The 25679-nt window shown below is 41.7% G+C and overlaps 2 protein-coding genes across 3 annotated transcripts in view; one reads left to right on the top strand and one right to left on the bottom strand.

The window, feature by feature from the left end:
* zc3h3 (zinc finger CCCH-type containing 3) overlaps window positions 1-16089 on the bottom strand; it is a 57715-nt gene extending 41626 nt beyond the window's left edge. The window contains exons 1-3 of one of the 2 annotated variants that reach the window (XM_071486512.1): window positions 15961-16089; window positions 13948-15424; window positions 13470-13669 (exon numbers count right to left, since the gene is read on the bottom strand). In XM_071486512.1, coding sequence (XP_071342613.1) covers window positions 13470-13669; window positions 13948-15424; window positions 15961-16006 — 1723 coding nt within the window. In that variant the 5' untranslated portion in view covers window positions 16007-16089. The remainder of the gene's footprint in view (window positions 1-13469; window positions 13670-13947; window positions 15425-15960) is intronic. The other variant, XM_071486513.1, reaches the window with a different exon arrangement.
* Window positions 16090-17331: 1242 nt separating this feature from the next.
* cyldl (cylindromatosis (turban tumor syndrome), like) lies at window positions 17332-24874 on the top strand. The gene is made up of 15 exons (XM_071486514.1): window positions 17332-17625; window positions 18088-18558; window positions 18806-19072; window positions 19492-19570; window positions 19657-19835; window positions 20176-20332; window positions 20601-20742; window positions 20879-20989; window positions 21080-21171; window positions 21262-21325; window positions 21447-21579; window positions 22283-22391; window positions 22485-22603; window positions 23478-23694; window positions 23779-24874. Exons 2-15 carry the CDS (start codon window positions 18118-18120, stop codon window positions 23961-23963), a joined length of 2295 nt encoding a protein of 764 aa, XP_071342615.1. The 5' UTR covers window positions 17332-17625; window positions 18088-18117; the 3' UTR covers window positions 23964-24874.
* The last annotated feature ends 805 nt before the right edge of the window (window positions 24875-25679 follow it).

The following is a 25679-nucleotide window of genomic DNA, read 5'->3' as shown; positions in this document are numbered from 1 at the left end:
AGAACCAAAAACCATTTTAGTGTAGTTTTACATCATAATAGTAACAAAGGTCAGTGACTGACTGTGAGTGACCTCATACAAAAATAGCAGATTTCAGGTAAACACTAAGAGAAAAACCAAATCCTGCAAGGTTGGGTGGTGGGTCCAGGTGGACGGAGCTTGGTGCATGGCTGAAGGAGGTGACTGCTTTGTTGTGACATCACAAAGTTACAGAAGTCCTGGCCGCTTGTTTTAAGGCTCAGTTTCTGAATACAGGCTGTGTGCATTTCTCTGTGGACTGAGGCTTTGATACTTTCACAGTATTAATATAGAACCTAGACCTGCTTTATAATTAAAAAAAACACATGGACATCTATCTTCATACTATATGTCATCTTTAATTTTATCTAATTTTGTGTTAAATGAACTCCTGCAGTTCACCAGTTGCTCAGGTTGCTGAGCCAGCTGTGAACATGTGCGGAGCCCCCTCTGCAGCTCACTGGCAGCAGTGCAGCAGTAGGATCTGCTGGTTCACATGCAAGTAAGTGAGTGAGTGAGTGAGTGTGTCAGTGTGTGTGTGTGTGTGTGTGTGTGTGTGTGTGTGTGTGTGTGTGTGTGTGTCTGCGCATGTGTCCCAAATCTGGCTGTACACCCTGACCCACTCACAGGTGAGTATAAATAGTACTGACCCCCGATTCTGGGCTTTCCTGCCAAGTCACACTGGGCCAAGACGACATGATGAAATGGAGACGGGCGGTCTTCTCTGACCAATCAGTGCCATCTCTACTGTTGGTCAGCGTGGGACTACAGTCATACCTTTATTGCTGCCAACAGACTCCAACCACTGCTGATAACTAACCACCTGCCAGGTTTTAAATTACGAACAGACCAACTAATCATCAAGATATCATCAAATTATTAAATGTACCAATGCTAATTTTTACTTTTAGCACTGAAAGCTTAGTTGCTTGTCATCTGTGGGTTTTGGGCCTTAAAACCGGGAAACTGTAAAGAGAATTTTCACCATTTTCACACACTCTGCAGCAATGCAAACACACTGAAATCCTGACTAGTCAAAATGTTGAATTTCCACATTTACTCTAGAACAATGCTGAACTACAATGTATTGTTGCCATTTTGATATCTGCTTCATCTGAGACATTTGCTTCAGTTAAAGTGGTTAATAAAAGGGTTTACATGGCAATATTTAAGATATTTCTTTGCTGAATTGATAATATCAATGTCTCAAACTGTCACAGGCACATTTTCAGTGTCTCAAAATCACAGCAGCCAAACATGTGTCACAATAGAGCAGAGTTTATCCAATCAGAATGCAGGGTCGAAGTGCTGAGCCTCAGTTTCGACACCCAAGATGATCAACAAATCCTTCATCATTGTTGTGGCCTGTATTACTGGTTATTAATATCACAACCACAGCTCACAGTCTGTGCTCCCCACCTATCGCTGCTGACTCCCCTATGCCCACCATGACAACCCTGCTGGCATGACCACTGCTGAAAAAAACCACAGCTTCCCATGCCAGAGTTGCCATACCAAGATGGTTACGCCTCCGCGACGAGAAATGCCAACGCCGCTAATTCCAACTCACTGACAGTCACATCGAAGCCACTACTGTAAATCATACAAGCTGTTTTGAATGAGAGTGCAGGAGCAAGTGCGACAGATACACACAGCCACAGAAAACACCGACACACTTCCCCCAACCACACACAGAGTTGAGGACTCAATTACTCGACTTCTGTTCAGAGCAAATCTCGCTAATTAAATAGCTTAAGCATTAATTATTCAACCAGAGAGAGAGAGAGAGAGACCCTTGACGAAGGGAGAGGCGAGGGAGAGGGTACTGAAGGAGCATGGGAAGGGGATGATGGAGGGGGATGCAGCATTCTTCTCAGGGCTATAAAACAATCCGCACCCAGCGCGGCTAATCAATATAGCCCTGCTGGAATTAGCAGTTATCTAAAAACCCCTTTAACAACAGCACGCTTACTGACAAACACAAACAGTCATCCATTATTAAATACCAAAACACATCTGAGGCCATGCAGAACCGGGGGAGTATGCAGGGACACATGAAAACACTGAGGGTGTGGGTGGTGTGATGATGGGAGGAGGGTGAGGATGTGGGAGGCTGAATGGAGAGGAAGTTAAGTGAGATTGAGGGAGAGGGAGAGACAGAGGAATGAAACAGAGAAAGAAGGACAAATTACTTTATTACAACGTGGGTCTTATTTCTGTCGTTTTTGCCAACATTTTGAACAGTGACACACCGTACTCGCTAAATTCATCGCTGAGATCTGGTAACATTAGCCATTTAATATCTCGATACAAATGTTGTGACAAACGATATTATCCCAGTGGGGGGTGGGGGCACTGCCACTAAACAGCAGCTTAATGTACAGTAAGCAAAGCAGTGAAATCAGGGTCAGACCTGGCAGCAGGGCAGACTGCAAAAAAGAGCAATCAAACTTTTTTGTTGATATTATGAAAAATATCCCATAAGGCAGTAAACTTTTGCAATATTTGATATCATCAAATAGAGGCCTGAGCCTAGGTAAAATAGACGTCAGAAACAGACCTGGACAGAACTGACGATTGGGTCTTTTTTTTCTCTTTCAAATAAGCAAAGCTAAGCTTGGGATTGTGTACAGACTGTAAAGAAATCAATAGCACTAAGCAGTAACAATAGCGTGGATAAACATTTTATAAGAAGCTCAAAGCTCAAAGCATTTAAACGTCTTGATGGCCATGTTGATGGGCTTCTAGTTCTGCTGATCTGATTGGCTGGCTGTGCCTCGTAACAACTCCTCTGATAAACTAATGATGAATTCAGTTTTACATGAACACTTACTAAAGGTTCCCTGTAGCATAGTACACCTAAGACAAAAAGAATCCTGATAGAAAAAGAAAAGTTTCACATTGCTGCCAAAAATAAGACCAATACTGTAAGTGGCTAAAGTGGCTTTCAGGACAGTTCACACCTGTCCATGATGTGTCTGCTGAAGAACCTGTTCCACATATGTTCCCAGCCCAGACAGCATCATTCCTAATGACTGCATTTGGGGGACACCTGTAGGGAGGTCATGGTGGGCTTAGGAAGCTTACCCTCTGACAGCAACCAAGGAGGTCAGGGATGTAAGGGAAAGTCGGGGCATTGAGCTTAGAGGTCTACATGCCAATCATGGTTGGAGGTACACAGTCAAACACCCATGGGCCCCAGAGACTGGACAAAACTTAACTTTCCCCATGGGAGGGACAAAGACACAGAGGAGAAAAGGGAAAGGAGGGGACGAGTGGTGACGGAGAGAGGAAAGAAGGTACTTAGATGGATGGGAAACGAGTAGTAGGGACCGCTGGGAGATAGTAGGGGGTCACTGAATAACTCTACAAGACCAGAATAGACTTGGGGGGTTCGGGTGTCCAAGCCAGTATGACTGAAATGGAAAGTTGGAAAGGTTGAGGAAAAAAAAAAAAATGAAGATAAAGGGTCAGGTTTCTGCTCAGCTTAGGTCCTCGACCTGAAGCCCCACTCTGGAATTGGGATGGAGAGCCAGGGGGAGCAGGTGGGTTGGGGAGGGCATAAGATTGAAAGGGGAGCAGAAAGATGGCAACAGACAGCAAGACAGAGATAAAATGATAAGCTTATAATCATAAAACCTGAGTACTGAGCTAGGAGGGATGATCAGTTCACATGACCATACGAAATTCACTAACATTATAGGAACGGCTCCTACTTGGCTCCACCAACCCACCGAGACTTGCAGCCAAGCCATCAATTAGGGGAATACGACTAATTCCTCTGGACAGGGAGGAAGTAGAGAAATAGAGTGAGGGTGTGGGTGAGCAATTACAGAGTCTGACCACAGGATAGTGTAGAGGGAAAATTATGGAAAGTACTGAAAATGCATGCTGTACATGTGGTCTGCAGGGACAACACGACTGAAGATCCCTGCCGCCTCTAAAGCATTGATTCGGTCGACAAAGTCAAAAGATTATTACAATCACACTTTGTTCATTCGGCACTGAAAGTAGAGCTGAGCAATGTGTGGGGCTGAGTATCATTTGAAAAGCCAATATAACACAAGAGTTCCAGTGACAAATATAACATCAAAATGATACTTTTGAAGACCATACTGAGAAACAGCCTTTAAGAACCTTTCCATCCAACCAAAAACCCACCCAGACATCCTCATGTTAAATGCTGTCTAAACACAAGCAGCCAAACACGAACATACCTGACAGATTCTGACTTAAATCAGGAACTATGTCTAAAAGCAAGTGATCAGAATTATCACTCAGACCTATCATTCAACATCTGATTTCCATTTGAATATTGTCCTAATATGACCTCATTGTCATTGTTTTCTCACACAGGTGGGTGTTGTCTGTTGTACTTAAGACCAAACCCAGCTGTGATAACTATGTAATATAGTGTAATGCTGCATCATTGCTGCACAGGGTGTAGGAAAAGCATTTTGTCACAACTAGTTGGCAGTGCAAGAAGAACTGGATGCAATTGCACTTCAAAGGCTAAATTACAGTTAAAGCAACAAATTTCTGAACTGAACTCTCAAAGTTCTGCTAGAGCTTTAGACTTTTCTAATTGATTGTGTTATGCAGTAAAAACTCTACTTGCTCAATCACCATATACAAAATATTAATGATTGTTTCTTAGAAGATTCTTCCATGATAATGCCTTTTGAAAGCATCGGTACTATCAGCACATTATTGGTAACGTTTTGCCAAAATATTGTGATGTTTGAAGCCTACAATCAGAGATGCCTTTGGACCGAATGTTTAAGAGTTTTAAAGCATTTTGTACTCTGCTTATGCCCACTGTGCATCTCATCTTTTATCTACAATGAATCAACAAAAGATCATCTCGCATTGTCTGGACCCTGAGAACTGAAAGTGTTTTAGATTAATCCACAGTTCAAATTTGGCCCCGTAAAGCAAATATAGAGATCCCAAAGTCAAGCCCTTGAAAAGACGATTAGATTATGTGATTAAATTGAACAGTACAATTTTCCTTGAAAACGATACAAGACCCTGAAGTCATGAACCATCCCCCAAGTCAACAGCCATGCCCAGTGCCCAGATAACACTGCCCTAACCATAATGACCAACCAGTGACCACATGCCCCCCTCCCCCACAATCAGTCACACAATCCCTGCTCTACCATGTGTCCATGCCCGTGTGTGTGGGACATAATTAACATGCCACACGCGCCTCAGACTCTTTGCTCGTCTTCCCACGTAAACGGCAAACCCCCAGTGATTATTATGGTAACACGTCAGTGTGTGCAGACATATGGAGGAGAGCTGGGGGGGATAGGGTTACTGTCATAGGGTTGGGAGTACAGCAGGGTGAGGGGCTGGGCAGCTATACCAGCATGCTCTCCAGCTGACAAAAGGTGAAGATTTATGGAGCGGCTCCTAACGGCCCCTGACTTTCCCCTCCCTGTTACCAGAACAGATATATGCTTTATGTAACACAACAACACTGACACACACTCATCAATAAAATTTAAGAAACTGCTCAAGAATAAACTGAGTCTATTTTTGTAAGTTTTCACCTATTTACTACAAATGATGAAAACATCTGAATGATTTAATACATTATGAAATATAATATTCCTCTATTAAAACTTCCTACCACCACCAGGTAGAGTGTCTGTTTACATGGATGGATGTGAACTTGGTGTAACAGTCCAGTCTTTGTGCTGATACTGAAATGATCCCCATATGACAAATCTGCAGATTGGAGGTAAATAAGGTATTGAAAAGTTTTTGTTGGGTGTCTGTACCACAGCTCAGTTATTGGCACTAATATGGAAACATCTGTAATATAAAGTACACACGATTTTCCGTTTATGAGTTCCAACAGAACCGGAAAACACTGGTATAGTCCTTTAAAAGAAGAAATAAAAAAAAAAAAAAAACCAAAAAACTGTGAAATATTGAGAAAACAGCAAATCATTGCTTGAACAGAATAAATTAGACGTCGCAGTCTGTGAGCAGATGTCATGAGGAACTGTGCATGTTCAATTTTAAAAACTGGAACCTTAGGTTATCGTGAGAATTCATACTCCTGTAGCTAAAGATGGAAACACCCCCTGCCCCAGCCAAGCCATTTACCAATAAATGACACTTGCATTGCCCGCCATGTGTTCTCAAATAATTAGTCGGGCTCCGCCTGCGTCCCGTTAGGTTTCTGATTTATTCAGACAGCCTGGCACATGGGCCACTCCTCTGGATACCAAGAAAACATTTACCTCCTTAACTGGGAAAGAGTCAAAGTCATCTCTGGCTAAAGTTTCAGGACTCAATAGTATTGATTACACATTTCAACACATGCCGCTCACCCCCCCTCACAGATACACATTATAAAAACAACCCCTCAAGATGGCACACAGCACTCTCAGCTCATCTTAGAGTTCAGTCAAAGACACTCTAATCAAAAGCCTCTTAAGCTCTGAATAAAATTGATATTTCTTTAGAAAAATACATGAAACATGTTTAATTTGAAAACTCATTCAACACAACCAATCACGTCATTTGATCCGGTTTAGAGAAGCTACTCTCTTTGTGCCCTCAGGAAGCTCAGAGAGGTCCATCTGCATGTTGATCTCAAATGAGTCAGAACTTTAATTATGGCCAGTTGACAGTTTGATGAGAGTCTGAGGAAGGAGGAGGGGCACTACAACACGGCTAGGGAGGAGTTACTCATGTGTAGGTACAGAGGCCTGGTCTCTGACATGCATGGCTCCTTGGGTCCCTGAGGTTAATCAAAATGCCAAATGTTACTGTGCACCATGGCAGAGAGCTATACTGAGCCCGTCCTGCACAAGACACCATCTTACATGAGAAACTGAATCATTCATGCAACCAAATAGCCGTACTGTTTATATATAGGCACAAAGATAAATGCATGCAGAGGGCCGTCCTAAGTGCTAAAACATACACACAAAACAAAAATACTTTTGTACCTCTCCCTCTCTGTCTGCAACAGCAACAGCAGCTTCAACCTAAATCATTATGGAGATGCAACACTTCTGAATATATGATATGTTTGTGTGTGTGGACAAATGTCTTGTAGAGCATGTGTGTTACTGAGACACATGTTGACAGATATCAAGAGAAAGGAAGAGAGAGCATGACACAGTGAGAGACAGACAGACAGAAAGAGAAGACAGAGGTCCACCTGTTTGACACAGAGAGCCTGAGAAAGTGTAGAGGAATGAGCAGAATGCCTCTCTGTGTGTGTGTGTGTGTGTATTTGTATTAGGTTAAGGTCCACACAGTGCAAATGTGTGTGTGTCATCCAACTGATAATACTATGGGAGCACTGGGGAATGGCATTTGGAGAACGGTATGTAGAAAAGCAGCTGATGGGAGAATCATACACACACACACACACACACACACACGCACACACACACACAAACTATTAAAATCATTTGACCAATAAAAAGTTCAGAGAAAGATCAGCACACAAATACATATAATATAAAGTGATGCTTCCAGTGTGCACATAGCAACACTAGCTGTGTGCTGTGAGGTCCAAACAAACAGACAGTGAGTCAGTGCCCTCTATAATCTGCCTGTGTATGTGTGTGTGTAAATGTGGGAGCATGAGTCAGTGAGAGGAGAGTGCAGGACAAGTGGCCACAGTGTGAAGGAAAAGTGGGAGAAACTGGAGCAAGTGTGAACCAGAGAGTGATGCAAATAAACAAACAAAAATAAACAAACATGTGTCGTGCCAACCTGAAGTCAGAAAAGGACAGGCAAGGCTTCAGAGTCCAGTTGCACATGTTGCAATGTCTGAAAAATGTATCGGCTGCAATACTTATTGTGTTATCATCCCTAGAGCACTGAGAGATAAAGTAAATCATGGACTTAGACTCACAGAAACTATGGCAAAAGCTGACAACACCACAAATATAATGTCTTGAAAAAGACTCAAAGAAACTATGACAAAAGCTGAGAACACCACAAATATAATGTCTTGAAACAACATGGCTAACAAGGAGATACAAGGTTTTTAGCAACCAGCACTAACAAACTCATGAGTAGGGTTTCAGAGCTAGAAGCATATAAATGTAACCTACTAAGAGACTGATAGTACTCCAAGAGTCAGATTACCAGAGGTGTAATCGACACTCAAAGAAGACCAAGAGAAGCAGACACAACTCCCAATATACAACTGTGAAGTTATTATGCTGTACACTCTGTTGGCAAATTTATTAGGAACACCTAGTTAAAACTAATGCAGTCTAATACAACCGTCCTGCAATAAACCCTTCTACATGAAGGTTTCAATGTTCACATTGTTGAAACTGTGCTAAACTGTATCATCATTTTGGAGACTGTAATCTGCGATGCTCTTCACAGCTGTTCCTATTAATTTGTCCACCCCATTCAAATCAACAAGGGCAGGCCGAACAGTTCAGTTCAGGTCAACAGCTCCATAAACTGCAGCCTCCAAAGTGTTGAATCAACACGTCTTTAACAGTTTCAACAAACTGAACATTGTAACCTTCATGAAGGAGGATTTACTGCAGGACGACTGTATTAGTTTTAGGTGGGTGTTCCTAATAAACTGATGAGTGAATTTATAGTGTAGCAACAGTTGAGTTAGATGCACAATAAGAGCTCTCCTGTTCACTACTTAGTGTAATGAAACGTGGATTAAAATGATAAGCCTACACAAAGATCACTGTCCTGTGCTCATCTTGCCTGGATTTCACAAACTCTGAACAACATTACGGGTCTCCAGTGCATGTTGTAAACAACCAGCTGGTAAAGTTATTAAAGGAATATTTAGCACATGTATTGTGAACTTTAAACTTAATGACTGGGAAACATTCGGGAGTAGCTCTATTAGATTGTTGGCAAATCCTCAAGTTTTCTCAGATGACAGAAACTTTAGAGACACGTGTCAATTGACGCCATTAACACAATTCATGCACCATGCAGACAGAGGAAGTGAGTTACGGTAGCCTAGCAACGCAGGCAGCCAATGTAAAAACTGCTGTTTTTCTGAAGACCTTACGGGTATTGAGTCTGGGAAACAACAGTGGCAGATCCACGAGTTGATGTTCACACAACCCAGCCGATGACGTGCATAAAAACACCAAACATAGAAGAAAATGGATGTATGTAACGTTTTGACACACATCGGATACTGCCGGTGTGATAAGATAACTTTCTTGCTGTCTGACTGGACAAAAGTGAGAGGAGGCGTCAGGGGGAAAAATCATTTCACTGGTGAGTAAGTGAAATAAAAAAAAAATAATAATCTAGTGTTTTACATTAATCATAGAAAAAGTCACAAGAAAATGAATTTAGATTTTTGTAGATTCCACAATCGTAAAACAAACAGATTAGTCAGAGCTGCTGTGTGGAAGAAACCGATGCACAGGCTGATCCACTTCATGAGGAACCTGATAGTTGAAAATGGTTCTGAGCTTCTCAAATTATTACACTGCACAGTGACGCCTGTTTGTTAATAGTATCCCATCTGTGTTTGCACGTGTCTGTACAGCAGTGTGTGCATTCAGTACATATCACTGGAGAAAGTGGAAAATGTCAGTGAGAGCAGGGCCTCGATGCAGAGCAGCACATATGATTTATGGGTGAAATAAATGGGATCACTGTAGAAGCGGTAACGGGATCCTGAAGGGGGGGGGGTTCTTTTGTGGTTGTAAGTAATGGGCTCCATGGTGTCAAGGGTGGGTGGGTGCAGGGGTGGGTTGGTAAGCTGATGTTGAGAGAGCAAAGGTGGTCGCACTGCCACCGTCAGAGAGCCGGTCCTACTACAACACACAAGCAGGTCAACAAGCTGACCCCGTGTGTGTGTGTGTGTGTGTGTGTGTGTGTGTGTGTGTGTGTGTGTGTGTGTGTGTGTGTATTTTATGATTTTCATAAACAGGGCTGCAGATCATCTTCCTTTTCGAAGCAACAATACCAATCACTCCCACATTACATCTTATCAAATCTGAGGATTTCTGCTTCTCTCTTTTATGTGGAAGTAAATTGAGCATGTTTTGGTCAGACATTAAAAGGTCCCATATTTTACACTTTTCCCGTGTTTGATTTGAAATCTTGATATCCACAAGAATACACATTTGTGAATTTAAATACCAAAAATAATCTCAGTGTAGTTTTACATCTTCTCTCTGGAGCTCTTGTAACAACAGGTCAGTGAGCCAATCAGAAGAGAGGCTGTCTTTTGATTTATACTTTCACCGTATTAATATAGAACCTAGACCTGCTTTATAATCAAAAAGACATGGACATCTACCTTCATACTTTATGGGGTCTTTAAAGACATCACTTTGAGATTAAAAAAAGGGGTGCACCACTTCCTGGCATTTTATAGACCAAACAATTGAGAAAATAAAAGGATTAATCAATAGTGAAAATAATCCCTGCAGCCCTAGCTCCTAAATATTTTCTAACACGATCAATACCAAGATTTATAATGTATTACTTTATTTTTAGAAAATTTGAATTGAGAAAACCTGATTAATTCTCATGACTTTATACTTCAGTTCAGACCTGAAATGAGATGATACAGAAAATCTCTGCAGCCTGCAAAGTGGTATACAGCACTGGGCTTAAATAAAGTCACAGGGAATATTAGCAGAGCAGTGAAGACAGCTCCAGAGAGGAAAAAAGACTGAGCAAGACTGGATGGAAGATGGTGAGGGAGGAAAGAAAGCAGAGTGAGATAGAGACCTAAAACGCTCCAGAGGCCTGTCACATGGGGCCCGAAGCCGCTCGGCTCAGCACTCTTCCTCTCTATGTTCTGTCCGTTCCTGACATTTATCTGCTTTATTAGATTATCTGGGCTACATGGCTGTCTCCGGGTGCATGCAAGCACACACACACATATATAGATATATACATACACACACCTCTTGATTCATTACAGCTTTAACTGCTTACTTAGGTTTATGCCCTCTTTAAATTAAACCGCAGATAACCGAGCACCTCAGAAAATGCCCACCCCATAACATGAGCAGGGGAGGCTAGAGCTAGTCATTGAGGAGGAAATTAAGAAACATTGTTTGCGAGTGTATTATCATGCATGTGTGAGTGGTCATAAGGTTGGTTTTTAACGGGCTCATCTATAGGGACTCTGCTCCCCATCATTAGTAATTCAATTTGCTCTTTATTAGCAGCTCTTATCAGAGGCACAGACGGCTACGAGCAGCTTTCCTCACTCCATCTTTCTCTGCACTCACCCCTGCTCCACCTTTCCTGTGTCTCTAATTCTGAATCCACATCTTTAATTAGAGAGGAAAGGGGTTGCTACAGTAAGACAGTCAGGTTCTTCAAACGACATTTAAAAAAAAAAAGAAAAAGAAATGATGAGCAGGAAGGGAAGAGGAAAGGACGCAGGAGGTGTAAGAAAGAACACATAAAGTTAAAGAATCAGAAAAAGAGAAGCAGACTGATAGACGCTAAGCCATGGGGACGAATAAAGCCTAATGTTAATAGTGATGGCTTTTCTAATGTCTTCTGACTCCATTGAGTATGGGAGATTACACCAAGATGGGCATGAGGCGTGTAGGGTACACGCAGAATGACCGGAGGGTTGGAGGGGCAAGTGGAGGGAGGGAAGTGGAGGGAGAGGGGGAAAGAGGGAAGGGGGGGGGGGGGGGGCTGTAAAAACAATGATTGCTTTCCATCAGGTTAGGCCTATATTCTACAGTTCGTTAAAACAATCCAATTTGCAAAAGGATAATTATGCATTAGCTCCTTTTTATCTACTGGAGGGAGAGCAGTGCCAGGGCTTGATAGCAGTGTCGCTGCCTGCCTCCACCTCTGCAAATTACCCGCTATCGGCACTTGTTCGCCATCACGGCTGAATTGGGCAATCAATTAACCTCCCCCCTCCTCTTATAGCCTGTGTGTATGCCTCTCCTGTGACAGCCAGCCACACAAAGCCCCTACAAGGAGGACACGGGTGTGAGCTGCTGCCCTCTACTGGAGACGGCTGTAATAGCTACTGTCAGAGCTACAGCTGAAGGGGCAATTACTAACAACTAAAGTAAATTATTCTTAAAGAAGTCAGTGTACTAAAGCTCCTTGATTTTTGAGTGTGCTGTTGTTTTACACTGTCTTAAATTTCAGTGCACAAAGGTCATGTAGGAGCAACTAACAGCTGCAAAACACTGAAACTGACTGAGGAACCTGAAATCAGTGGAGGTGAAAACACATTCAGGAGGATCTTGTAAAAAAAACAAAAAACAAAAAACAAATTATTATTTCATTAGGAAATTTTGAAAATCTTTGGTTTCTCATTGTGAAGAACAATAAGCTGTGTCATTCTTAAGCCCCAGTTGATTGATGTTTATCAGCCCATCTGCTGTACAAAAGTAAAATACAGATTTTATCAAACTGCAAAAACAGCATTCTACAATGTAAAATACAAACTGTATAGTAAAGCTTGTAATTGACAGGAGACAAACAGTAGTGACCCATTACATTGTAAATTTTTTAAGTGGAAATCATGTCGAAGCTGAAATGAACACACAACCAGGATAAGTTTTCTGTTCAGAATAATCATTAACTGTGTGTGTGAAATCCTCTGTACTAACTGTGATCACAGGAGACAAAGTGATGCAACAAAGCGAGGAAAGAGACTGACTCAAGTATTTGCAGCAAGGAAATTTAACATCACAGTAATCAACAATCTAATCCATGAGATATAAGGTCATGTGATATGGGAAGTAGAGGCTAGTTTACTGGATGATCGCTCTGAGAAGCGGATTAGCACTGAAGCTGTTAAGCAATAAGTCTGTGTTTTCTTTTGTTTTTAAGGAAGACAGACAAACCAAAGTGGAAATGTGTTGTTGAGCTTTAGAAGGATTTAAATAATGGCAGATAAAACATAAGCTGAAGCATTTTGATGATGTAAGAAAAGTACAACTTTCCGTAGTAAATGCAACCACTGAAATTCAAGAGAATCTTCAGAGAGCAGTGTGGTCCCACTTGGGCTGAAATGTAAGAATGTCCAACAGCACACACCCGCTGTTTGGGGATGTGAGGTCTCTGACTGCTCCAGCACCACCATCAGGCCATAGATTGTAATTCTTATTAACGACGCAATGGGTGAGATTTTGATCATATCTGCAAAGTTTAGCTGCTGTCGATCATACTGTGTGTTTGCTGATATTCACAGCCTTGTAAGTGGGGGAGGGGAGAAGGAATATCAAAAAGATTAATCAAAATTAGCTACATGATTTTAGCATTTCTATTACACAACCACAGAAATTGCAGTTGGACCATAACTAACCAGATTAGACGTGTTCCCTCCAAACTATGTTATGTTATTTTCCATTTGGTTGGCAGCTCATGAGAGCAATTAGTTGACAATGTGAAACACATGGCTGAAAGACTGTGCAACATAAATGCTCTTAATGAAGCTGAACAGGACAATATGAAACAATAATAACCTTGTACTTGTAATGTATGCTCCTTACTTGTCCTTGATAAGGTGGGGGAGAGCCGCCTCAACTTGTGTCTTCCAAAAGACACAAGCTCCCTGGAGGGTGTCCTCCTAACTCCTACAGGAGTCCTCATCGAGGTGTGGATTCGGCCCCGTGGGGAGTACTTAACTGCTGACGGGCTGCTCCCCCTCTCTGACCCACCTCCACTGTGGTCACGGTACAGAGGACAAAAGAGAAAAGTGTGATCAGTAAGAGAGGTAACTATTAATCAAATTATGTCAAGAAAAATCTGTGTAATTAATGTATAAATAACCAACAGTCTAACATGAACAAGGGCACATAAATATATATATATATATTTGCTGCCCCCTTCTGGCAAAAGACAGTTACAATAGAAAATGAAAAGAACATAATTAAAGGTTTCAGAGCAGAAATAATCCTAAAAGAAATTAAATCAGATCATGTGCATGTTTCTGTTATTCACCTGATAGCAGACTTCCTGATTATCTTCATCCTACTGCGGAGTTTGAACCCACCAGGGGAGGAGGATGGGAGGGACGCCCGTTGAGGTAGAGACGGGGAAACAACAAGCCCTCCTTTCACTCCTTTGTTGCTTTTTTCCGAAGTCCAGTGGAAGGCAGATCTACGACGGGCCACTGCTGCCCCTGCTGTAGCTGCTCCAGAGGTACTCTGCCCCCCGGCCTTCCAGCGGTAACGGGTGCTGAGTGAGGGGCTGGTTGCCTTTTTTACTTTAGCAGAGGGAGTAGAGGGTGCTCTGAGCTTTTTGGTGGCCTCTCTCTTCTCTAGAGCTCTCTGAGCAAGAGTCAGGGTTTTGGGCGATGGTGGTTTACGAGACATCTTGGCTTGGGCTCCAGCGGAGGAAGAGATCCATTTATATTTAGAGGTCTTTGGGGCAACAGTGACCGGGCTAAGCTTTCGGGGCAACTTCTTGGCAGGGGTTCTCTTACTGACTGTAAGTGAGGGGGAGCTTCCACTGGCAACTCCAACTTTTGAGACTGACGTTGGGGCAACACTTACAGGTTTTCCTGGTGATAAGGAAATTGAGCTACCTTGTCTGGACTCCGCTCCTCCCAGGTTCTGGCTCTTTACCCAAGTGAACTTGGATTTTTTCATAAAAGGCACACTGACTTGGGCCTGTTTGATCTGAGATGTGAGGTCATGGGGAGGTTGTTTTGCAACCTTAAACTGAGCAGACAGGGGTAATGTGGCATTACCAGTCACAGGAACTGCTGAAGTCTGTTTAGACTCAGTGCTGGTTTCGCTGGACAGGAAAGGTTTGATCTGTACTTTGGAGCTGCTCTGCAAACTGGTGGAGGTATTGGTCTTGACTGAAGAACCACTGACCATCTTTTCTGGAAGGACAACACGTCTGCTTTCAGCCTTCTGCTGGAATTCTTGAGTCTGTCTGTGTTGCGTTTCATGTTGCGAGCTAGTGCCCGCTGAGCTTGAACTTCTTTTTCCATCTTGATCCTGAGACACAGCTGCCCCTTCACCTGTTTTACGGAGGGCATCTGTGGATGTTTTATTTGTTGAATCTTCCCTAATCCTTGTGATGCTGCTTACATGTTCCTCCGCCTTCTGTTGAACAATCCCTGACGATAAAGCGGCAGTTTTGGTTCTATGGCTCTCCTCTCCTCTGCTGTGGCTAGGCAGTGAGACGCTGCGAGATAAGGGTTGGGAACTAGACTGATCCACAGAGGAGGAGTTAGAAGCTGAGTGATGTCCAAAAGACGATTGAGGGTTCTTGTTCCTCAGAGAGTACGTTTTCCTCCAACTTCCACGGGTCTGAGGAGCGTAAAGTCTCCCTCTGGAGCTGTGAGGGTGGATGACGGATGTGCTGTGACCTCTGCCTCGGGCTGACGTTGGAGCTTCTGGGTGCCTCTGCTCAGCTCTTTCAAATGGTGTGTCACCATGGACACTCTTGTGTTTATTGATGAGGTCTGCGAATTGAAAATTAAAAATGAGTGATTTGGTTGCCCAACACTTGCAAGCTGATGAACGATAATAAGAAAACACACTTTAACGAAGGAAGTGGAGCAGGTGAAAAAATGTGTTGTCATTTGTTTGACCGTTTAGCCGCACATCTTACAGATGGACAGTGAAACTATCTGGTTTGCTGTGTTGTTATGGGAGAGGAACGACGAGGAAAACCATCAGCCCTGCTACTGGTAGCTAACCGTCACCACCATAAATACACAGTTACCTGCTTCTCATTAAAAATTAGACACGGGTATATTAGCTATGTACGTGTATAATATCCTATAATATGAAGGGCAGACCGGTGTCTATTTTTAGACCGGTGAGTAACGTTAGCGGCTGGTTTAACGTTGGAGGAAAAGCTGACGGTTAACGTTGGTTTTTAATTGTCAGAAAGCGCCGGGCTTACATCCTACCGGAGGCTCTGAGTGTGTGTCTTCTTTCTGTTTAACCCGCTTCCTGCTCATACAACTGTCGACGTTTACAAAGCAAGACTTACTCTGAAGAAGTTCAATTTGCCTCTTCAGCGCTTCTTTCTCCTCCATGTTTACAACCGAACTGGTACGTCATCAAACAGCGACGAAAATAGGCCCTCACGGATGATGGTTTTTGTACTGTCCAATCACGGCCCAATACGATTTCTTTACGGTTTACCCCTCAGCTTTGTCTTGCAGGGTAGGTTAATTAGAAAGACGTCGTCATGTTGCACACATAGAGGGCGCAATAATAACATTTTGAGGCAATATTTCATAAATATGACTCGCCAGAAGGAGAACAATTAATCTCGGGAAATATGGAAATATACCAAAAATCCTCAAATGTCCAATTCTTCTTAAACATTGGCTGAGTTCCTGAGTTATAGAGAAAATGTATATATAAGGAAACTCTATATTCTTCTTCTTCTGAATATAATTTATTCTATCCCTTGTTGATTTCTAAGTTCTAAATATGTAATGTAACACGTAATTTGTAAATTGTACAACAAACCATTTTTAAATTCAAGTGATCCTTTCAATTGTCGGTTGCAAAAGATACACAGTTAGCACAGTTATCCTGAATATCCTACACCTTGCATGAAAATCATACTGTGGGATGCAGTAGTCGACTAAATATAGAGGATCAAAATGATCGTTAGTCGGTCTCTTCAGCTTCACAGAGTATGTTTTACTATGTATTTGCAGCGTTTGCTTTTCTGTCTGTTTACCAGAGAGTGGTTCCACTAAAAACTGTTCTCATTTCAGTTTGTGGATTAGCTGGAATAATTGGACCAACTGTTTCTGAAAAGAAAAGCTCCTGTTGTGTAATTTTAATACCATACACACAGCAAAGAAATTAGTTCACAAAACACAGAGATCCTAAAACCTGAGCACATGAAACCACAAATATTTGCTTGGATATATATCACCAGGGGTAAGTGACGAAGTCTATTGGAATTAAGGTGACTGACCCCTTACATTTGCAAGAACTGATGTGATAATGTGTCAACCAGATAGCAAGGCTGTAAATTGTTGCAACCCTGAAAAATATTCTTCTGAATGTCATTGTACCTTGTGGAAATCTGCCATAATGCCATGTCAGTGTCACTGCTAAAGACTTGAGGCTTCACCTGGACTTACCCTGTGAAGACTTGACTTGGTTAAAGAGGCTTAAAAAAACAAGACTTAAAACAGCTCTGGTTTCAGCTACTTCAGAATGAAGCTGCAAGGGAAGGGAACAGGAGGATACTTGCTTCTTCAAAGTATAAACGCTATGTAACCAGATTTAAACACAACATCATGTAACTAAACCTATTCAGCTCAGCAAAGTTGTACTGTGTACTGCTCTGGTAGAGCTGGTGGTCGCCTGTAAGACCACACTGAGGGACACACTCACAGCACACCGAGCCGCACGACGTCCTGCGGGCTGTCAACTGATTTGTAAACAACTGAAATTATTCCCGATTAACATTAATGACTTGTTTCGAAGAAATATGATGTTGTTTAATACTTTTACAGTCTCGTACAAACTTTGCTACAAACAATAACTTTGACCAGAGGAGCGTGAATCACCAACTGACGCAGCTTTGAAATGAAATGAAACGGGAAGTGAAACTTATCAAGGCAGCTGGTTGGACATTAAACCAAAAGGAGCGGAGTTAAAACAGAAAGTTACTGAGCAAGTGAAGGTAACGCTAACTAACGCTAGGTTTGAATGCTCATTTAAGAAAGTAGGGAAACAATCTCAGTTTTTCTATATTGAAGTTGTTCCTTCCGCTTAACATTATACGTTTACAGTGTTAGCTTAGTTTCAGTTTGACGACGCACAATAATAAGTTCATAATTGTTTTTAGCTAACTCCAGTTTAGCTAGGTGGAGACAATAAACTGGTCTCCAGCTAACTCCAGTCTAGCTAGCAGGAGATAATAAACTTGTATCCAGCTAACTCCAGTTTAGCTAGCAGGAGACAATAAACTGGTCTCCAGCTAACTCCAGTCTAGCTAGCAGGAGATAATAAACTTGTATCCAGCTAACTAAATTGATAATAGGTGTATTGTTGTTGTAGTCACACCTGGGTGTATATATATTCTCTGTCTGTGTGTGTGTGTGTGTGTGTGTGTGTGTGTGTGTTTTTCTGTGTTACTGTACAGTACCCTGCGACATCTCCTGGCCTCAGCATCATGACATCAACAGACAACCATTACTACATCGTAACAGAAAATTCTGAATATCTTCAACATATCAAGACTGGCCACATATGTTACATCAATGATTTCAAGTACAAATCAGAGCTCAGAAGATGTAAGTCTCCATCAAAGTTGCAAGTCATCCCCATGGACTCACAAACATCGTTAGGTTATGAGATAAACATGAGTTGCTTGACGGCACTGAGTGCTGAGGAAGCCGAGCTGCTGCTGGCCCTGCCTGACGACGCAGAGCGGCTGAAGTGGTTCAGAGAGGGAGCCACTCTCAAAACAGCACAAGGACTCACTAAGGGCACTCCAGTTATTGTGCAGGACGGAGGAGAGGAGTTGAGAGGCATCATCCGCTACATTGGAAGGCTGACAAAGCCAAAATATCCAGATCCTTTATCAGGAACTTTCTTTGGGATTGAACTACAGGTGGGGCAATGAACTGTTTGCTCAATCAAAAAACAAAAAAAATCATATTTTCTTGCTTTCTGTTACTGTCCAAGCATATACAGTAGAATTTGTGTTATTTGATTTTGAAGTATCTGAGATTGCTGAGCCTTAAAAAATCTAGTGTGATGTCGGTAATCTGTAATACAGTTTCATTTTTAGTGGTATTCAACTGAGAATGTAACTGACATTAACTCAGGGGTCCTGCTGTGCTTCTCTCTGCCAACAGGGAACAGACAAGGGAAGGGGGAATACCAACGGGACCTACCAGTATAAAGCCTTATTCTCCTGTTCAAAGGATTGTGGCATTTTTGCCCCATTCTCCAGAGTTAGGCCTTTGGTTCCCAGTTCCTTGTCGCCCTCCGTCCCAGAGGCCTCTCTTTCTCCACTAACTGTAGGGGATAAAGTCACTTACTTCGTCACTGATACATGTCGCTATGGCATGGTGTTGGGTATAGAGGAAGGGGGTGGAGAACAGTTTGTTCGTATTTCTACAGTAAGTAATATTTCAGTTTTTTAGTTTATTGGCACTAATAATGAAATGCAGTCTTTTGCTCTTTGATGGGCTGCTCCTCTGATTAATAAACTAAACCAGTCATGAAGCCTAATTGACTTTCATTTGCTTTTTGTTATTTTTGCAGTGATAAAACTGGACTTATTTTTATTTTTTGTAAATAACATTAAAAAGATGTTAAATGCTGTAAAAAAATTATCTTTCAAGGAACTTTTTTCTCCTCCACACATAGTGCAAGTTCTCTTTGGCCGTCAGATACCACGTTGTCACAGTTTCTATGCTCCTGCTCATCTTGGATTTCTCTAAAACAACCAAACCTTCAGATTTAAAATAAATTAGCCGCTTCCTTCTGCGCAAAGTTCACAGTGTTCAAGACAAGTTTTCTTTGTTGGTGTTTGCAGGAGACAGATGAGAACGGGAAGACAGGCGGTGAAGTCACAGTTCCACTAGAGTGTGTTGTGAAGGGAGAGGTGCCTGCAGGTTTGAGTGACTGTTTTCATGATAAATTGTGAGGCTGTGTCCCACATTTTGTGACAGATCTGACCCAAATATATTCTTCACTCTAGAGCCACAGGGCATGGACATTGATACACCACTGGCGGAACCAAACACTGATGATCTGCACAGGGGTCTGAGTGTGGACTCTCTGGTAGAGGTAACATTGGCTTCAGGAAATTCTTATGGGATCATCCGCTGGATCGGCACTCACGGTGGTCCGGGGAAAATCTTGGCTGGACTAGAGCTGGTAATCTTTATACTGACATGTTACTATGCAGATTCAAAACTAAACAGTACCTGTCTGGCAACAATTTTTAATTCAATCTAATATTTGTGTGAACCTTTGTTTTGTGAAAACTTTTGCAGTATAGAAACAGTGAACATGCTGGAACTGATTTTTAAGCTTTAGGAACATTTGTTAGGTTTAGACAACCTAACTCCATCATCTAAAACTGATCCAAATCTACTGTGACACTGATGATTCTGTTTAAGGAGTTTTACATAATTTAAAATGAGTTATTTTTCTTTCTTTAATTTAACTTTTAATGTCAGTCATTAGTCAAATCAGTCTGTATCTTCGTCTGCAGGAGGAAGACTGTGGAGTGAGTGACGGTACCTTGAAAGGGACCCGTTACTTCTCATGTCCTCCCAAGAGAGCTCTGTTTGTGAAGCTGAGTTCCCTGCGTCCTGACTCACGCTTTCAAGTCAATGACAGTGAGGAGATGCCAAAACAGGAAGACCCAGGTTAGAACAGGATCGATCAACTAACCTTTATCTGTCCACGTTCACACTGGATTATTTCACCAAAATTTCATGTTCTCTAGTACACAGTTTTGACTGATTTGACAGATTTAATACCATCTCACACAAAGATGGATGCTGCATTTGCCAGCTGGTCCAATAGCTGGGGGCAGAGATGATCACCAGCTGGATCTGCCTGCTGTGTATTGTGTTAGGGTTTGATGTGTTCACATTCATGATAATTTCTGTTTGTGTTTGTCTTTTGCATCAGAGAGAGAGATGGAGCACAGCACTGGGAGGCTGGAGACTGTTCCTCCAATCAGCACTGAGCAGGTTAACCAGATCCTGACTGGGCGAATGAAGGGGATCCAAGGCCACTGCAACTCCTGCTACATGGATGCTGCCCTCTTCAGGTCAGGATGATGAAATAAGATGCATTTTAAGGTCCACTGGTAGATTTTAGAATCATTTTCTACCTTACAGACAGTGTTTTGTTTTACTGGAATGTGACTTTTTTCATGTCAAACCTCTGTTCTTTTCTGTGTTCAGTTTGTTTTCCTGCTCCTCTGTGCTGGACTCTATGCTGTTTAAATCAACAGCACCTCAAGATGCCCCAATTCAGAACACACTGCTCCATGACATTGTCAATCCCCTCCGCAGGTGCTTTTATGTATTTTGTATTTTATGTATTTTGAAAAACATTTTTTTTTGTTTAAAATAAACACTCCATGTCATGTGTGGTCTTTGCAGTAAGGGCTTCGTGGAAGGGCGGCACATCATGAAACTGCGGCAGCAGCTGCAGAAACACGGCTACAGTCACTCCTTCACCACGGATGAGAAGGGTTAGTGTGACCTGCAGAGTTGTTGGAATCTGAAACATATAATTTGTTTTTTGGTTTAAAGAGATTGTTGATGTCACTGTTGCCTCTTAGACCCAGAGGAGTTCCTCATTGTCATCATGCACCATATCCTCGCTCTGGACCCTCTACTCAAACTGTACGCTTACAGCACCACTGCTGAATACTTACATACTAATGTCCCACCATATAGCTTGAGTACAATGAATTGTTACGACTCCTTTGTGAAATAGTTGTTAATTACTTGTCTTCCCATTCAGCTCAGCTCATGGTAAAGTGCAGGAGAGTTACTGCTATCAGATCTTCCTGGACCAGAACCACAGTCTGGTGCTGCCTACAGTCCAGCAGCTGCTGGAACACTCCTTCCACAGCGCAGGACTCAAACTGGCAGAGGTGAGACCCCCTGGATTTCTGTTAAACTCGTCATACACTGTAACACTAATACGCTGCTTTTATGCTATTCTTGAAAAATTACTTTTATATTATGATGAGCAGCAACAAAAAACTCTTTCCTAAAAAAATATTTACTGATAAATATTCCAAAGTGTCTTTGTGTCTAGGACCTTAGCGGGCCTTACATGGCAGTGCTGCCGTTTTTACAGCATGCAGATGAATGTGAGGCTTGTGAAGCACTTTACACTCTGTGGTTAAAGGTGATCTATAAATCCAATTAAAATGTATCCCTGGCATAATAAAGGACCTATTAAGCACCCAAATCTTTTTTAAGGCTGAAAGGAACAAATGCTTGGTATAGCTATTTGATAATACAGTAAAATAGCTGAATATAGGCTCCAGCTGATATTTGTTAATATCCAGTATCACAGTATTTCACATCATATGTGATTATTTTTCATAATATAGCAAAGTTTGACCCTTTATCATATGTCTCATGTCTGTGTTTCAGCTGATATCAGTCTGTGCAACTCATATGAAACAGTTTCTGGGAAAGTGGTCTCAGACTCCCTCTTTACTCTTGATTTTCCAGTAGATGGCTCTGTTGGGCAGTTTTCTCAGCAGATCCTCTCATCTCCTGGACTGAGGTCTGTGCACAGTGTAATTCTTTTTATTTCATTCTCTTATTCTCTTATATTTGCAGGTGCCGTCGTGCCTCATCCTCCAGATGCCTCGCTTTGGAAAGAAATTCAAGATGTTTGACAAAATCATTCCCTCTCTGGAGCTGGACATCACTGACCTCCTCTCTGAAGGTAAATGGGCACATTAAGACAGTGCACACAGACTAACATGGAAAAAAAAAAAACACACGTGAATACAACATATGGAGTGTGTGTGTATTTCAGGTCCTCAGCAGTGCATCCTGTGCGGACGAATGGCTGTGGAACAGTGCACTGACTGTTTTAAAGACCCCGTCTTCAGCCAGACGGGATTCAAAGTCTTCTGCAAGGAGTGCTCATCTCAGGTTTGTGTCATCACCTGTGCACACATGTGATTTTGTCTGTGTTTGGCACAATTATTCATACCCTCCATAGATATAGAGGATGTGGATTGACGTCAGTTTTCCATGTGATACAACCCACCTCTCCATCTCAACAGTTCTGCCTGCTATCAAGGAGTAGAGAGCTGTAGTGCAGCAGGGAAACAAACAAATATCTATGAAAATATAAAGCCTACAGAACCAGCACTGAACTATAGAATAAACCAGATGTTTAATGATCAGGAAATGTTGACAAACATGTACAAAGAATTGTACATGTTTATATATAGTTGGACCCTGAGGGAAGTAACACCGGACAAACTCTGACAGCGTACAGACCCTCGACCGTATTTTAAAGCAGGATTTGTCATTATGGTGAAAATCACAAGCACTACAAAGGATATTCTACTTGTCTGTGGACTGATGTGTGAAACTCTTAAGGTTACATGCTTCATTCTGGAAGTCAAGTCTTAAAAAGCATTGATTTCAGTTTTCATTTACCAAGGTCTTATACTTTTTTTATATGTGATTCTAGTAAAACTGACTCCAGTACTATTGTTTCAGGCCTCTACTGCTACGTAAAATTCATACATGGACCTTAAATGAGCCATTTAAAACTATCCCACTTTGATCTGTATGTTGTTAAGGTCTTAACAAGTGTTAAGTTTAACTTGGTGAATGCTGCAGAAACCCTGAGCTGGGGCAGCATATTAGAAAACAATCATTCTGCTTCGATTCTCTCAACTCTTAGCAGTCTGCAAAAACTCATTGTTGCACATTAGGGAGGAGTGAAGAATAAAAAATGATGTGAAAAATATGAGAGTAATAGATAATGACAATAGTTTGTCTTTCTTTTCAGGTGCACTCTCATCCGCAGCGCCTGTCCCACCAGCCAGCTGCTCTGGACGTCCCCAAAGGTTACCTGAGTCACAGCAGACATCACACCCAGATGACCAGAGACAAACTGGAGCTGTTCGCTGTGCTCTGCATCGAGACGAGCCACTATGTGTCCTTCATCAAGTATGGACCAAACAGCGAAGACTGGATCTTCTTCGACAGCATGGCAGACAGGCAGGGTGAGTGGTCTGTTTTTACGCTCCGTCTCATCACATGCAACAGTCAGACAAATACTCTGTGGCTCAGTTGTTCTCTGTGTTCAGGAGAAAGAGATGGCTTCAACATCCCTGAGGTGCTCAACTGCCCTGAGGTCGGCGCATACTTGGAAATGTCTCCCGCCGAGCTGGCCAATCAGGTGCCTCGAGACATGAAAGGTGTGGCCAAGCGTCTCTTCTGTGATGCCTACATGTACCTGTACCAGAGCACCAGCATGTGTCTGTATCGCTGAAAACCCCTCAGCTTACTCACACCACAACCTGTCAATAAGAAAAGAATACTGTTGCCTTCGTTTGTGTAATTTCCTTTCTCTTGATTGGTTTGTTATTCTTTACTGAATGTGTGAAAATACACACATGAACAGTTAAAACTTGTATATTTGTATAATTTTCTACTTTGTTGCTTGGGAAGTTTATCAGGCTTGCATAATTTATAACAATATGGTTGTACTTCTCTCATGTTGTATTAAGAAAAAAACAACTGACATTGCTTGCTCAATGATTTTGCACTATAAACTAAAAACAAGAGAATTGACAGTCGTAGAAATTCAGTGTGTATGGGCAAGGGTAAATGACATGTTACAATGTAATATTTCTCTTGATGTTTGATAATTATCTTTAAAAGTTATATTTAAAATTTTTACACTAAGAGTGAATAATTTTTGCAGAATAAAAAATGAAGAAGGTATAGTAATAATTTCAGTGTGGCTTGTTGAAAAAGCCACTACACAGCACAACTGTAAATAAGCAGTGTTGTTATTTGTTATTTTACAGTTTACCACTGTATCTTAATGTTTTTGGGCTAATGAGAGTGTAGGATGGTAGCTGGACCAGTTACTTTATATATGTCAGTAAAATTTGTTTCTATTTTCTGGAATGTGGAAAATTTAATATTTGAATTTCACCTCAGGAAACGATTTGTTGCTTTTTGATATGAAAATGCTGTTTTTGAATCTATCAGCATCCTAACTGATGTGTTTGGGAAAGCAGGACAGTATGTTGCAATGTTGGGAAAACTGCACTCAAATGGCTACTTAGGGCTGAACTTGTGGCCTTTTCCATTTATACTGTTTGTTTATCGCTGCTGTTTCTTATATATAGTACAATGAATATAATGAATAAATATAAATGACATGAAAACATATCCCAGTTCTGCAAATACGTTTCTGTATGTAGATATTTTTAGTGACAAATTCATGAAGGTTTACAAGCACAGTACCTGTAAATCATCAGAAGTGTCTAGTAAAGATTAAACATCCTGCAGAAACACCTTGGTCTCTGCAAAGGACGTATTTAGCCTTAACTCATAAATTCAACAGCCACAAAAGTCATTTTTCAGATTAGTCATTTATAATTCGATCAGCTGGTTTCCACGTCTTCCACGTGTTGTTAGAAATTGAGAAAACCTTACCAAAGAGGCTTCTGTTATTAACAATTATCTCCTGATCTCCAATCATCTGATCTGCAAAATTATTGAGAAGAACAACAGTAATTGTGGGAATTGGCCTGGCTCAGTGTGCAGTTGGTTTGCATTATAACCTCAATCAAATAGAATGAAACTCACAAGATCACATGCTTCTTGCAGCCATATTGGAAGTGCCATAATAATCACAGATGACTTCCTGAAGTGGGGTGTTTGTTAGGAACAGTTTTATAAAGCTTGAATGTTCGTGGTGTTCCCCAGGGATCAATTTGTGGTCCCCCAAGGTTTAGTCTGTACTTCAGAGCTGCACACATACTGTTATTATTTAATAAGCGGATGACACTCAGCTGTATGCACCCCTGTCCTCTGAAAACCTGAACCCAGTTAAGTCAACGGTGGAGAGTATTAAAGACATAAATAAACAGGATGCCTCAGTTTCCTGCGACTCAATAGTGACAAAGGTTGTTTCATCGGTGCCTCAGCAGCTCTCGTTTAGCCTCTGTCTCCAGGAACTACCACACAGGTT

The sequence above is a fragment of the Trachinotus anak genome, unplaced genomic scaffold, assembly GCF_046630095.1.
Source record: "Trachinotus anak isolate AG129_WGS33_773 ecotype Australia unplaced genomic scaffold, CSIRO_AGI_Tana_v1 ptg000010l, whole genome shotgun sequence".
Taxonomy (NCBI): domain Eukaryota; kingdom Metazoa; phylum Chordata; class Actinopteri; order Carangiformes; family Carangidae; genus Trachinotus; species Trachinotus anak.
Note: the sequence above shows the minus strand (reverse complement) of the source record. Positions and strands in the feature narration are given on the sequence as shown.